This window comes from Triturus cristatus, chromosome 4_1, assembly GCF_964204655.1.
Source record: "Triturus cristatus chromosome 4_1, aTriCri1.1, whole genome shotgun sequence".
NCBI lineage: Eukaryota > Metazoa > Chordata > Amphibia > Caudata > Salamandridae > Triturus > Triturus cristatus.
Window position 1 is genome coordinate 596,716,176 of NC_140585.1, and position 16,237 is coordinate 596,732,412.

General features: G+C 40.2%; 1 protein-coding gene across 4 annotated transcripts in view; it reads left to right on the forward strand.

Moving 5' to 3' along the window:
- BEND7 (BEN domain containing 7) overlaps nt 1-16,237 on the forward strand; it is a 398,804-nt gene that overhangs the window by 98,748 nt on the left and 283,819 nt on the right. For all 4 annotated transcript variants that reach the window (XR_014981306.1, XM_085652959.1, XM_085652958.1 and 1 more), the window contains exon 2: nt 3,828-3,905. Coding sequence is in view for 2 of the 4 variants with exons in the window: in XM_085652959.1 (XP_085509085.1) it covers nt 3,828-3,905 (78 nt within the window). In the remaining 2 variants the exon portion in view is untranslated. The remainder of the gene's footprint in view (nt 1-3,827; nt 3,906-16,237) is intronic.

Here is a 16,237-nt window from a genome sequence, read left to right on the forward strand (position 1 = left end):
CAGGGAGGGCAGAACATGCTAGAGGAGTTTGGCAGCCTATCCGAGCTAAAGGTTAGTTGGCAGAAGTCGAAACTATTTCCTATGATGCCGAACACACTTCACCCTCTGGTACTGGGCAACCTACAATGGGAACCCAGATGCCTGAATTACTCAGGGGTCAGGATTTATCATGAGGTAGCAGATCTATTAGAGAGCAACGTGGGCAGAGCGATAAGCTTTCTACGTTCGACCATGAGCTTTAGGGGACCCCTTCTACTGTCCCTGTCTGGCAGAGTGGCCCTGCTGAAGATGGTAGCTCTACCTTGGTTGCTGTATTTCTTTGGGACCCTTCCAGTCTCGATCGCACAGGCAAGGTTTATAGACCTAGACTCAGTGATCACATCGTTCTTGTGGGGAACGGGTCACAGGCTGGTGGCTCTAGCCATGCTGAAGCGCTCTACAGCGACGGGGGGACTGGCGGTACTGGACTTAAAACTATATTACCTGGCAGCACAGCTCAACTGGCTGATCCAGTGGCTTGCGGCAGGGCAGAACCCGGATAAGACTCCATATCCCTTTGCACCGACAGAGGCAGAGCAGGCAAAACTATTGCTGCGGGTGCAAAGACGGACAGCGCAAGACACTGCGGAGACCAAGGTGATCAATAAATGCTGGACTAGATATCTACAGCGCATAAACAGTAGAATCTCTTACTCCCCTGACCGGTCTCTGGCCCTGCTTCGACACCTCCCGCATAGAGGGGGCTGGGCGGGCCTGGATACTTGGGAAGAAACTGGAGTATGGAAGATCTCTTCCGCGACTCTGAGCTGCTCCCCTTCGAGGACTTTCGAGAAGAATATCACCTGCCCCATGGCCACTTCCTATTGCACAGAGCAATCACTATGAGCATGCAGAAGCACTGGGGGATGGGACTTGTGGAACCCAGAACCTTAGATGGCTGCCGATATGTCGCCACATCGGCGGCAAGGATGAAAACGGTCTCCTGCCTATACAAAGCAATGAGCCGCAACATTCAAGAACCGCTGGAACGGTTGCGGTTGAAATGGGAGGAAGACCTGGGAATCCCAGGCTTGGAGGCAGCCTGGGAGAGTATAGTAGAGAGTACACCAAAAGCATCCTGAAATGCAAGGTTTAAGCTCATTAACTATTACGTCCTGCAAAGGGCTTACCTCACTCTGGCATGCATTAGGAGATACTTCCAAGTGTAGGAGGCAGCTTGCCCCAGGTGTGGATACAGGGAGGGACTTATACTGCACATGTTCTGGGACTGCCCCAAGTTGACCCCATTCTGGGATGAGGTACTACACATAACAGAAACTATCATCGACAAAGCGATCCCACACACCCCAGGACATGGCTTGGTGGGCTAATTTCCACACACGGCCAAGACAAAAACGACCGGGAAATTCCAGGACCGGAAGATCACTAGAAATTGGAAATCGCTGGGTGTGCCGAGGGTGGTAATTTGGAAGCGAGAGCTTGAAAAATGGGCAAGTGCGGAGGGGAGGATCCTCTTATTAGAAGCAAGGTGGGGGATAGGCATCTTGGACAGAGCCAGGGCGTGGGTGCAGATGGTAGATGAATTGACGATGCCTGAACAAGAACAGGAACAGCCGCCTCCGGGTGGCTTCCTGCTTCGCAGGCGGCGGATAGAGGGGATCAGACCTGATAAGGAAAGAAAGGGGTTAGTCTCTGAATCCCTCCCCTTTCATATACGACTAAAGGATCCTTCACTAGGTTGATCTTGGGACTCAATATCTCTACTGAGAGAACAACACGGAAGCGACTCCAGAGGGGGGCAGGGGAGAGGAGGGAGTGGGAACACAGCTGAACAGTTAGTAACGGACTGCCAGCAATGCACAAAGGACTCTTGTAAGACACATTAATGTTGATGCATGTAATATGATTGTCTTGAAAATTAATAAAATCTGTTTTAAAAAAAAGAGCTACCAAGTTAGCATTATTTTCTCAATATATGTTGCACGTAACTCCCACCGACCCTTCTCTCTCATTGAAAGTGAAATTATTAGGCTTTATTCTTGAACCCTCTTTTTCATTAGTATATCACATAGATTGCGAGCCTTCGTGGATGTTAGGTGCTCTTACCTTCTATAATGCTGACAGTAACAACATTTTATATTTTTTTCTTGCACATTGTTGGCATCCATAGCATGATGGTGACCACCGATAGAGTAATGCTCACCCTGGCATAGTTGTTGGTCATTCGTGGCATATTGTAGGCATCCTTGACCTGCCTGTGCCCACCTGTCAGGTAATGCTGGCCATGACAGTGTCTAGCATATATGTCATGATCGTGTACACCCCTAGTATAATGCTGGTCCTGGTATGTTGGTAGAAAATTGTTGGTATATCTTGGAAATCCACGGAACATGCCCATAACTTTGTGCAAGTAGGTCTGTTGCATAATAGTGGAAATTCTTGGTTTGTTGTGTGCACCCATGACATGATGATTCTCACCCCTGTTAAATTGCTTGATAATGATATTCAACCCTGGTATAATACTGAGCCTCGGATAATGGAGCAATTTCCTGGGATTTAGTGGACATTATTAACATGATGTTAATACATTCTAATCTGTTGTGAACACCCATTGCATGATGATCCCCAAATTTTATACAGTTCTGGCCCTAGCTTAATGGTGGAAAGTATTGACATATGTGTCCATCAATTGCCTGAAGATGGTGAGTTTGCAAGGCACACCATATCTGTATGCAGCTTGTTGTAAATGACACTTAGATTTTTCGAAACTCGATTTATATTTACTGAAAACAAAAGATGTTATTTTTGGATTAAAAATGTTCTAGGCATACAAGTTTTTATTTAGGGGGACATTAGTTTATTTTTGCTAAATGAAAAAATTGTATTTGGTAGCAGAAAGTGCTGATTTACATAAAGTAACAGCTACTTTTAGGTTATAAAATGAGTGCATTTACAAGTTTATATTTAGTGTTATTTGAGTAATAATCTCTACTAGTAGTGACTGAAGCCCAAGTTTGTTATATTGGTGTTATACGCCTACTGTCCCCATAACCTGAATGATAGAAGGGCTGCATGATTGTGTAAAATCTGTGTAGTTCTGCTCTGTACTACCAAGATTGTGAGATTTGTGAAATTTTTTTATCCTCCCACTCTGCCTCTTCCTCTTTGAAAGTATCGGGTGTAAAAATGGCAGGAAGTCAAATGTATATAGGTTTTTAAATGCTTTGGAAATGATAGGCCATGTGAAAATGTATTTTCGGATATGTCAGTAGCACCTACAACTTTTAGAGGTTTTTTTCTGGAAATTGCACCACCATTTTTCAAAATTACCATTTGGACCGGTGAAGGTTCAACAACATTAAAAGCTGAGTGCAGCTTGTGTTCTGTCCAGATTTTTGGCCACACATAGTCTTTTAGCTAGTACCCGAAGAAACCTGTTCGGCAAAAACAGTGAGATAAGTGGAATATAGTGGGAGTTTACCACATGCCAGAACAGTTCCCACACATTATTCTACATTCCCAATGAGAATAAATAGAACTGGGTGCTAACAACCCTAATCAAAATACCATGACTATGTGGTATTTTCCCAGGTGATAAAACTGCCTAGTTTTCCCAAAGCCATGTTTAGGATAGATTTTTTTTCTTCTACATTCTTTTAACCAAGCTATCTGCTGTGTGCCATATAGATGGCTTTTATTACTGTGTTGTAGATTGAAAAGTTATGTTTATTTACAGACGGTCTAGCATTATCACGTTTTCTCCTGAAACATAATGGAACTTCTATGATAAATTCATGAGAACAAATTATATATTTCTTGGATTACAGATTATGACGATGTATATAAGGTCACTGGCTACAGCAACGACGTCAATGGGGAGTCTAAATGTGAAGTCCAATTTTTAGGTAAGTTGATAATACTCTGGCAAATGAATATATTGTGCAGTATGATTATGTATTTTGTTTAGGAACCTGAATTCAATAAGCATTTGGAAAACCCATAGATATTGCCTTTGGACTGCCCAAAAAGGCATTTTGGCTTTGCTAATGTGTTCGCTAATGTGTTCTGCTGATGCTGTTCCGTATTGGCAAAAAGAAAAGAAATGCCTTTTGCTGACGATTTAGAGCATCAGCAAAAAAAATTGAATGGTGTGTATGCGCACATGCAACATCATTTGTTACGGTGGCCCAGCATAATGACGAATGTGTGCACATGCATTACTACGCATGTGTGACAGATCCACCATTTCTTAAATTTATTGTTCCAAGATAGTGGACAACAATCTTGGAGCAGTAAATTAAAATACTTAAAAGCATGTTTTGAAAATGGAGCAGTCTGGCACATTATTGCAGCTGCTGAAGATCTATGTTTTTGCAGTGGAAGAGCAGATGAATGTAGAAGTCACTACTGGGGGATCATGGAGTTGGCAATGGGTTAGGGGAGCAATAAAAAAGTTTGAGGTGAGGGAGGAAGAAAATAAAAGGAAAAACTTGGGGCAACCAGCCAGAAACTTGTAAGAATCATGAGCAACTCTTACGAGGGAATGACCGGCAAGATAGTCTATGGAGGACAACTCACAGAAGCCTTCCAAGTGAAGACCAGAGCCCTCCATGGTTGTTTGTGCTCACCTCTTCTCTTCCTGCTGGCCATAGACTTGATCATGAAGACATTCACAGCAAGGAGTAAAAATGGGATCCAGTGGAAAGCTTGGATGCAGCTTGATGACCTGGACTTTTCAAACGACCTGGCCATTCTCATCTGCAGATGCAAGACAAGACCGACAATGTGGCAGCCACATCAGCACAAATTGGCCTCAACATCCACAGGTACAAAAAACAAGTTCCTGAAGGCCAACACTGCCAGCACAACTGCAGTCACTGTTGCACACGATGCTCTGGATGAGGTTGAGGCATACTCCTACCTGGGCAATGACGTAGGCAAGTAGGGCAGCACAGACACCAACGTGAAGGCAAGAATCGGCAAAGCAAGGGCTGCCTTCATTCATCTAAAGAAGATCTGAGGTCCATGGTCCTAACACTGCAAACCAAGATCACGTTTTTTTTTAACACCAATGCAAATTTGGTCCTTCTGTATGGAGCAGACACTTGGAGGACAAGAGTGACTGCCACCAACAAAATCCAGACCTTTATCAACACCTGTCTGAGCAAAATCCTCCAAATCTGCTGGCCAAATACCATTAGCAGCAACAACATATGGCAGCAGGCTTTCCAACTCCCTGCGCATGAAGACATTATTAAAAGACTTTGGGGCGTGATAGGTCACACCTTCCTTAGGCCCACATCAAACGCCACCAGGCAAGCCCTGACCTGGAACCCTAAAAGAAAAGAGGAAGGACGCCGAGGCCTCGAGGCTGATTCAAGCAGATGGGTTACACCTGGAGGTATTTCGACAAAATATTGAGTTTGAATATTGAGTTACAGAAATATCAGAAAAAAATTATGCTACAAAAATATTGTGATGCAGAAATATCGTTGTCCAGAATATCGTTGTTAATATCGTTTTAAATAATATAGTTGGAAAAAATATCGTTTTTTTATTTATCTTTGTGTTTTAGATCATATATATTCTTTTTATGTTTTAATATTGCTTTTATAATTGGTAATAATAATTGTAAATATAATTTGTAGTTTTAAGTGATTTTTAATTTAATTGCTAATAGTAACTTGTAACGTCGTACTAGGTTGCTAGATTTGTAGGGGTATAGGGTGGGAAGTTAAGTCTAAGTAATGATTAATTTACTCTTATTTAATTGATTATTTATTATGTTAATTGTAGAATATATTTTTCAAGTTAAAAAGCACGGGCTGCTGAGTTTATAGGGGTAAAAGGTGGGTAGAGTAAAGAATTATTAATTATTTGATTATGTAAATTGTGAAATAATTATATTTAGTTATAAGGTGCACGCTATTGTGTTTGTAGAGGTTGGGGGAAGTTAAGTAATTAACTTATTAATAATTGATTAATTATGTTAATTGTTATACTTATTTATTTTAGTCACATTTTTGTAAAATGTTTGTTTTTACTTTTATAAATCTAATTTTTTGGGGTTAATTAATGTTTATATAATTAGTTTTATATTTGTTGTAAATTATTAGGATTATTCAAATATGTTCGTTTTTATGTCAGTAAGACAGACCTAGTTCCAACACTGCTTTGTCTTCATCAGTTAACTCAATGGAACTCAAATTCCCAATCCAGCACAGACTGGAGTGGGAATAGTAGATCTATTATTCCCAGACTTAAATACTTTCCTTAATATTTTTTAAATGTGTATATTATTAATTGTTTAATTTTATAACATTTTTTTGTATGTGTGTGTATATTGCAAAACAACAACCCCTTTCTCAAACCGAGATTAAACCAGCACTCCAGGGGTTTTTAACTCGTTAATTTTTTTTATTTTTATTTTTTATTTTTTTTAGTGATGGCATCTATGCATTTCAGCTGCTGCTCGCAGCCTTGGTCACGATACAGAACCTCCATTTTTTTCTCATTTTAATACTCGCACATTGTAAAAAAGAGGCCACTTAGACAGAAGACCGTTACCATTGCAAACGAGGCAGTACACTTGGTTACTATAGGCGCCATCTTAGAACACTTCATATTGCACATGATGTCTCTTTATTTTCAATGCCAATGCATATTAACCTCATTAAAATACATTTGACTTGGACAGTTCCATATCAATAATGAATTTTAAAATGAATAATACATTACAAAAGGAACATTTAAAACATTTTAAAAGTGGATTTGTGCTTATTGTTCTTTAGCTGCCAATTTACACCAAGAATTTCTAAGTGTATCTCGCAGTATCCGCCTCCCTTACATAAAGTGCCAGTGCTAACTTTATTTTTCAATTTCATTCTCATTTTATTTTTACAAGAAAAAAAGGATTTTTGGATTTTTTTTTTTTTCTTTTTTCTTTCTTTCCAGTTCCTTAATTCCCAATTTCTTAAAGTCCTAGTGCTCATTCATATTTCTAATATAAAGTGCTTTTAACAATAAAGTGCCAGTGCCTACTGTCCTCCTCCAAACTCGCCAAAAATGTCATTCTAAATGGCTCTCTTGAGTGTGCAAACTCTACAGCAGTTTTCAGTACAAAGAAATCCATGTCGATATTTAATCCATTCGGCTCTTTGCTATCTAGTACAAGGACGTAATAAGTTTCCAAGTTTCATAATTCATTTTCCCTTTTCCCAGCCCTCCTTGTTCTAGGTACTTCCGCTATGCAGCTGTAACACATTAATGATGGATAACTTTGATGTTCTTTTTCAAAGTGCCTGGCAACAGGGTAACTGCTATCTTAATTGATTATTGCTCTTCTATGCTGCAAGATTCTTTTATGAGCTGGTAATATGGTGCTTCCTACATATGTCTTCTCGCAGGGGGATTTTAAAACGTATACCACAAAACTTGATTTACAGTTTAAGAAACCTCTTATTTTCACAGTTTTATTAAAAACTGTTTTAAAAATTGAGAGGTTCTTCCCATGGTGACAGGCTTTACATTTCAAACATTTTTTAAAACCCTCTCATTGATGTAACCAGGTTTGATTTCCAGTGTTCTCGTGATATTCACTTCTTACAATTTGATCTTTTAAAGATTTAGGTTTCCTATATGTTATTTCAGGATACTTCTTAGTATAAGGTCCTATTGTGTGTTTGCCACTAATAAGGTGTCAGTGCTTCTTTATAATAAGTCTTACTTCTCTATGTTAAGTATTCTAAGTAGTTATGAACCTGTGTATTAACTCCTTCTTTGTTTTTTCTTTTCGTCTGTTTTGGAGGGTTCAAATAATACTGTCTCTCTACTCAGTATTTTTGCTTTCTTCAAGGCCATTTGTAAAATTCCAGTTGGATAACCCCTCTGTGTGAAACGACTTGTCATCTCCTTTTCCACAATCTCATAATCGTCTACAGTACTACATGTCCTCCTTGCCCTGTAAAACTCTCCAAAAGGAATACTTCTATTGAGAGGTGTTGGATAGGAACTACCCGCATGTAGTATTGTGTTACCTGCAGTAGGTTTTCTAAAAACCGTATTTTCCAACTTGTGTCCTCTCACTAGTACTCTTACATCTAGGAAACTAGGAAATCTATGGAGGTTTTACTATAGTGTCCCACCAAATTCAGATTCAAAGCATTCTTATTCAAATCATTGATGAAAAGATCTATACTTGTTTCCATGCCCTGCCACAACATAAAAACATCATCAATATACCTTAACCAAACTATAACATTTTCTGCCATATGCTCCAAAATTGGCCCTCCGAGCACCTGCCCATCGCCGTGCCTTGTTCTTGTTGGAACATTTCACTTCCGAACATAAACCTATTTCTAGTGAGGCACCATTCCATCATTTCGAGTACCATCTTATTGTGCCTCGAAAATGTCATTGGTTTCATTCTTTAAATATTTCTGTTGCCCTCAAACCATCTGCATGTCTTGTACTTAGAGGGTGGAGATGACTTAGGTTACCAGTATCATACTTTGGTCCCATTTGACATTGTAGATGTGTTTGAGAAAGTCTGTTGAATCTCTTATGTAAGATGGGAGTGTTTTTACAATTGGATTTAAACAGAAGTCCATGTATTTTGAAATATTTTGAAACAGACTATTACATGATGAGGTTATCGGTCTCCCTGGAGGTTTAAGAGTGTCTTTATAAACCTTCGGTATCGTATAGAAGACAGGAATAACTGGTTTCTCTTGTTTCACAAATCTTAATTTGTCCCAGCGCAATAGCTGTTGTTATTTCCACTCATTCTATTTTTCAAAAAATAGATAATTCACTCTTTCATATTCAGGTGTTGCAATCCTCTTATAGTAGTCTCTGTTGATCATTTGACTTAATGCTTCATTTCTGTACAATTCCCTTCCCCAAAACAAACAATTCCTCCTTTGTCCGAGGGTTTTGCTAACATTCCTTGTTATTTTTGGATTTTTTTCAAAATTCGATGAATGTGCATTTCTTTGGGGTCAGTCCCTGTCTTTTAACTTCCCATGTTCTGATATAATTTTCATAAGTCTCCAATCACATTTTCAAAAAAGATATCTAGATTGTCTCTGATCATCTGTGGTATAAAACGGGACCTTGGACGGAAGGGAGTATGATCATCTCTTTCTAGAGTAAAATTCATTGTGCCCCCTTCTGTATCTACTATTGGACGCTCCTCAACTTGTGGATTTTCATCTTCATTTTCATGTTGTAGAGACCACATATCTTCCAAAATGGGAATGTCTGACACAGTTAGGTTCGTCTGGCTCAATGGGGGGAGTAGTCGTTTTTGATGTCTGTATAGGTTCAAGGATACTTTTGGTTTCATGCAACTTCATCAATTTCAATTTTCGAATGAATTTATATTGGTCCATCTGACTATTTGCATAATTAAATTCATTTTTATGGCAGTAAGACAGACCTAATTTCAACACTGCTTTGTCTTCATTAGTTAACTCAATGGAACTCAAATTCCTACTCCAGCACAGACTTGAGTGGGAATAGTAGATCTATTATTCCCAGACTTCAATACTTTTCTTAATATTTTTCAAATGTGTATATTATTTGTTGAATTGTTTAATTGTATAATATGTATGTGTGTGTGTGTGTGTGTGTGTGTGTGTGTATATATATATATATATATATATATATATATATATTCACTGAAAAAACCATAGGTTTCAGGGGCATTATAGTTAGCTGGACATTTCCCTCGTACAAAACCCTAGAAATTCCCCCGTTATAGTTAGTTCAGCTAACTATAACTCGCGCCCCCGCAATGCACTGCTGATGACGTCACATATTACATCACTCATGACATGGTCAGTGACATCACTGATGACATCATCCATGTGATAAATTAGTGCATCTTCTCACAATAACTACATACCCACTCATTGATTCTTAGATCGACACACACATCCACTCACTCACCTGTACAGTCACTCATACTTACAGTACTTACAGTCACTCAGTACAGGACTAGCAAATGCATTTATACACCTACATAGACACTCACACACCACCAATCATCCATAGAGGTACTCTCACACCTAGTCAGTGATGCAAATAATTAATCACACTCCCATTTACTCACCTATGCAGTTATACACACACAAGTTCACTTACTCATAAAAATAGTACCACATTCTTACGCTCTCATACAATCACTGATACAAGCACACACTCATCCATACAGCCACTCTCACAATCACACACTCTCACATATACCCACTTATATACTCTTACACACATATATACTGCCTTTCACATATGTAGTTACTCACACATGTACCACTGAGATATACATTCAATCACTAACACACCCATACATACACTCACCCAACCATACAGTCCATCACAGATGCACTCTTAAAACCATGCACCCATAGAATCACCCACTCACACATGTATGCACAGTCACACACACCCCACCCACACAAACACTCAGGCACCCAAAAAGATACTCAGCCAACCAATCAATAACCCATAGAGACACTCATATAGCTATTCACAAAACCATGCAGCCGCTTATACACCAACAGACAGACAATAACAGAGATTCACACAGTTTAGTCACTAGTCTGGAGTAAGATACGTTTAATGACTCACCTATAGAGTCAGTCACGCACCTACTAAATCATCCATTCACATACTTATACACCCACTCATTCTTTCATAGGTTGTTCCCTATATATATATATATATATATATATATATATATATATATATATATATATAAAGTTCAAGGAACAAGAAAAACGCACTCTCGGAGGTTCCACTCGTATTTTTTACTGAGTTATCGCTACGCGTTTCGACACAGCAGTGTCTTGGTCACACGATATCAACAAAGTTTCCAAACAAACATTTAAGCACATAAACAAAAATAGAAGAAGTACTACCACTTCCTGTGATTTACAAATTGTAAATGGTCGCCATTTTGAAACGGGTTCGAAGCTCAATCTCACAACTTGATATAAGCATGTTATTGAGTTCATCAATCAAAAGATCTGTACAGAATACGATATAAAACAAAATGTATCAAAGTATAGGTACATACGTAATTGCATATATCAAAAAATGTGTGTCTCAAGGTTTAAAGCTTCGATATAATTGAATTGCAATCTTTATCGATTTCACCCATGCTTCCAGACCAAAGCTACATTAGCTATACATACAGGTACAGATACAAATGCCACTCGGGCTAGTGCCATGAAACGTACGTGCGTGTTGAACTCAATAACATGCTTATATCAAGTTGTGTTTGTTTGGAAACTTTGTTGATATCGTGTGACCAAGACACTGCTGTGTCGAAACGCGTAGCGATAACTCAGTAAAAAATACGAGTGGAACCTCCGAGAGTGCGTTTTTCTTGTTCCTTGAACTTTGTTGAATTATCCGGCCGCAGGTTCGCCGGACAACGCACCACCTGGCAAGGGTTTTCTTCCCGGAAGGACCTGACGGTGTTTGTTTGTATATATATATATATATATATATATATATATATGTTTATATATTAAACATATTTAAAATTTACAGAAACACACACTCACTGGATGACGTCATCAGTGATGTCATTTCAGATGTCATCAGTGATGTCACTGACCGTGTCATGAGTGATGTAATATGTGACGTCATCAGCAGTGCATTGCGGGGGCACGAGTTATAGTTAGCTGAACTAACTATAACGGAGGAATTTCTAGGGTTTTGTACGAGGGAAATGTCCAGCTAACTATAACGCCCCTGAAACCTATGGTTTTTTCAGTGAATTTCAAAGGTTTTTTTAAATGCTAATTCCTAACTATATCAGGCCTGAAACCTAGGTTTTTTTCAGTGAATTTCAAAGGTTTTGTAAATGACAATTTTGAATGTATTAATTGTTACACTGATTTGTTTGATACTGATTTACTACATTTTTTAAACTATTTATTTTTAGATATATTTTTTTTAATTACATTACAATACAAAATATACTTTCTCAGAATGAATTACTTTAGTTTAAATACTTGGCAAATAGGCAACAGACTTTTAAGTACAGTAGTTACAGTTGTTGCAATGGGCAACACAATTTCAAACACAAAGCAACATTGAGCTCAATGTGAATTTCTAGTTAAATGCAATTAGTTACTTTATGGATTACTTTTCTAACCACAGGACTGGATCTTAGATTCAGTCCTTGGACATCTCCTGTAAACAGTCGAGTAAAAGCGCTTTGGTTACAGTAGTGATTTTTAAGGAATATTATTGTATTTTAAAAGTTGACACTTAGAAACTTTTTCCCATAGAATCACCAATGTTATCCTATGGCAGAAAATTCACTTAGCAGGTAAGTAGTGTTATCGTTACTTTTTCTTACTCCGTGGTAGATCCGGGATCCAGCACTGGCCAACCTCCTGTAAACAGTTGAAAGAATGTGTTTAAGTCATACAGACGATGTTTTAGGAATATTTTTAGTTTGTGAAAATAGACACTTAGAAACTTTTCTGGTGAAAACCACACAATGGATTCCTATGGAAGGAAATACAAGTTACTGGTATGTACGCTTAGAATTACTTTTCAGTGTCAGTGCTGGGCTAAAAGATGCAGCACTGGGTTCTCTCCTGATTACAGGTGAGTAAATCGGAATTCGTAGTTCGGCTGATTTGAGAGGAATATTTGTTTAATGGTGAAGGAAGCGGGAGGGACCTGAGGTGACGTGTGCAAACACACCATGTGGCGCGTTTTAAGTTGGGGAATTAATTCCTCTTCAATCCTGAGGTCCCCTGGGGGTCAACTAGCCCACCAGGTACCTCCAGTATGCGCCAGGGAGCTGCATTGCAGAGAGGTATTCAGAGGCCTCACCCATTTTTACAACACTGCAACGCAGCTCCCTGGCACTTACTGGAGTTACCCGGTGGGCTATTTGTCCCCTAGGGGACCTCTGGATTGAAGAGGAATGAATTCCCCAACTTAAAACGCGCCACAGGGCGTGTTTGCACAGTATCACCTCAGGCTCCGCCCCCTACCTTCACCACTGTGCAAACGCGCCCCGTGGCGTGTTTTAAGTTGGTAAATTAAGTCCCCTTGAATCCTGAGGTCCCCTGGCGGCCAACTAGCCCACCAGGTACCTCCAGTAAGCGCCAGGGAGCTGCGTTGCAGAGAGGTGTAAAAAGGGGCGTGGCCTCATTACACCTCTCTGCAACACAGCCCCCTGGCGCATACTGGAGGTTCCTGGTGGGCTAGTTGGCCCCCAGGGACCCCCAGTATTGAAGGGAAATTCGTTCCCTCTCTACAAACGCGCCAGGGGGCGCGTTTGCAGAGTGGTGTAAGGAGGGGGCGTGGGTTATAGTTGCCTGCACTAACTATAACGGGGGAATTTCATTGGTTTTTTATCAGTAAAATTTCCGCTAACTATAACATGTGTGAAACCTATGGTTTTTTCAGTGAATTTACAAGGTTTTTTAAATGCTAATTCCTAACTATAACGTGTGTGAAACCTATGGTTTTTTCAGTGAATTTGTACGTTTTTTTAAATGCTAAGTTACTTTACGCCATTTGTGGCGTGCGCGGCCACTTAACGCAGTTCGTTCCGTGCGCGCACGGTGCGCTTCGCGCACCGTGCGCGCACGGAACGAACTGCGCACCGCGCGCCCACTTTACGCAGTTAGTGCCGTGCACGCACGGTGGGCACGCGGTGCGCTACGCGCACCGTGTGCCCACGTTACGCTAGATGGGCCATGTACGCACCATTTGCACACGGGGTGGGGTGAGTGTGGATATATATTTTTTTTTAATATTTTTTTACCGTACGCGTACGGTAAGCATAATCGGCGAAATTAGCGAAAAAATAAAAATTCAGTTTTTGGCCTTGGGGGATCTTTGGGGACTCCCTCAACATGGCTAGGTGTTTTGGAGCTGTCCAAACAGCCCCTTTACATGTTTTTGGTCTTTGTATTTTAATCATCACTCTCAGTGCGAGAGAGAAAATGGCGGCCGCCGCTTCCTGGTTTCGGCCGATTCAAATGTTTACTAAGATCTAAGAGCCAATCAGAATCGCGCTCGCGCACGCCACCGTACGCGTACGGTAAGCGTACCGTAAGCGCACCGTAAGCTGGCTCAGATATATATATTGATTTAAAGGCTATTTTCTCAGAATCTACTGAACAGATTTACACCAAACCTACAAAAGGCACTTCCTTGACCTGAGGACTACCTCTCTGCCAAATTTCTAGTAATTCTGTTCAGCCGTTCGGGCTGTAGCTGTGTCTAAAGGTCCTATGGAAAAATGCATGGGAAAAACGCGTTTTGGGACCCCCCTTTTATCTCAGCCCCCGCTTGACGAATCCCCCCGAGACTTTCAGGGTAGGAGCGGAGCGTAGCTCCCCACCTATTTTGAAAAATTCGCGAGGATTCGTCGACCGGCGCCAAAGTTATTCAAAATAGAATGTTGCGGATTTCCTATGGAAATGTGGTCCTAACTATAACTACCTACTGGCGACCGCCAGTAGGTAATATATATATATATATATATATATATATATATTCAATGAAAAAACCATAGGTTTCACACATGTTATAGTTAGCTGGAAATTTTACTGATAAAAAACCAATGAAATTCCCCCGTTATAGTTACTGTAGGCAACTATAACTCACGCGACCGCAATCCTCTGCTGATGCTAATACTGTATTTAGACACTTATTTGCCCATGTCTTCTTCCATTAAATTTTAGCTATACATATTTTACAATTTTTTTTTTTTTCATAAAGACACATATGTCATCAGCAGAGGATTACGGTCGCGTGAGTTATAGTTGCCTACAGTAACTATAACGGGGGAATTTCATTGGTTTTTTATCAGTAAAATTTCCAGCTAACTATAACATGTGTGAAACCTATGGTTTTTTCATTGAATTAGCAAGGTTTTTTAAATGCTAATTCCTAACTATAACGTGTGTGAAACCTATGGTTTTTTCAGTGAATTTGTACGGTTTTCTAAATGCTAAGTTACTTTACGCCATTCGTGGCGTGCACGCCCACTTAACGCAGTTCGTTCCGTGCGCGCACGGTGCGCTTCGCGCACCGTGAGCACGCGGTGCGCGCAGTTAGTGCCGTACACGCAAGGTGGGCACGCAGTGCGCTACGCGCACCGCGTGCCCATCTTACGCACCGTGCGCACATGGAGGACATATTATGCGCTTCCTTGTGATAGGTAATCTGTTAAATTTAATTTGTAAGTGAAGACAATAATATGCCATGCACAGAGTTTTTTTTTTTTATTAAAATTTTTAGCGTAAGCGCACCGTACGCGTACGGTAAGCGTAATCGGCGAAATTTTCAAAAAATAAAAATTTACCGTTTTTGGCCTTGGGGGATCTTTGAGGACTCAACTAACATGGCTATGTGCATGGGCGCTGTCTAAACAGCCCCTTTATATGTTTTTTGCCTTTGTTTGCAGCCCCCCCCTCAGAGTGCGAGAGAGAAAATGGCGGCCGCCGCTTCCTGGTTTCGACCGATTCGAATGTTTACTTAGAGGTAAGCGTACCGTAAGCGCACCGTAAGCTGGCTCAGATATATATATTGATTTAAAGGCTATTTTCTCAGAATCTACTGAACAGATTTACACCAAACCTACAAAAGGCACTTCCTTGACCTGAGGACTACCTCTCTGCCAAATTTCTAGTAATTCTGTTCAGCCGTTCGGGCTGTAGCCCTGTCTAAAGGTCCTATGGAAAAATGCATGGGAAAAACGCGTTTTGGGACCCCCATTTTATCTCAGCCCCCGCTTGACGAATCACCCCGAGACTTTGAGGGTAGGAGCGGAGCGTAGCGCCCCACCTATTTTGAAAAATTTGCGAGGATTCGTCGACCGGCGCCAAAGTTATTCAAAATAGAATGTTGCGGATTTCCTATGGAAACGTGGTCCTAACTATAACTACCTACTGGCGACCGCCAGTAGGTAATATTTGTGTGTGTATATATATATATATATATATATATATATATATATATATATATATATATATATATAAAACTTCAACTCCTTTTCACGCACTCATTTTGCTGCTGCAGATAGGTCGGACCACAATTTGGTGCTTAAAATTCGTTTATTTTCTTGCTCACAAGCACAGCACAGCCCAAATTTGGTGTAATTCCGTTCAGTTCGGGCTGTAGCTTCGATTAAAGGTTCCTATGGAAAATTGCATGGGGAAAACACGTTTTGGGACCCCCCTTTTTTCTCGGT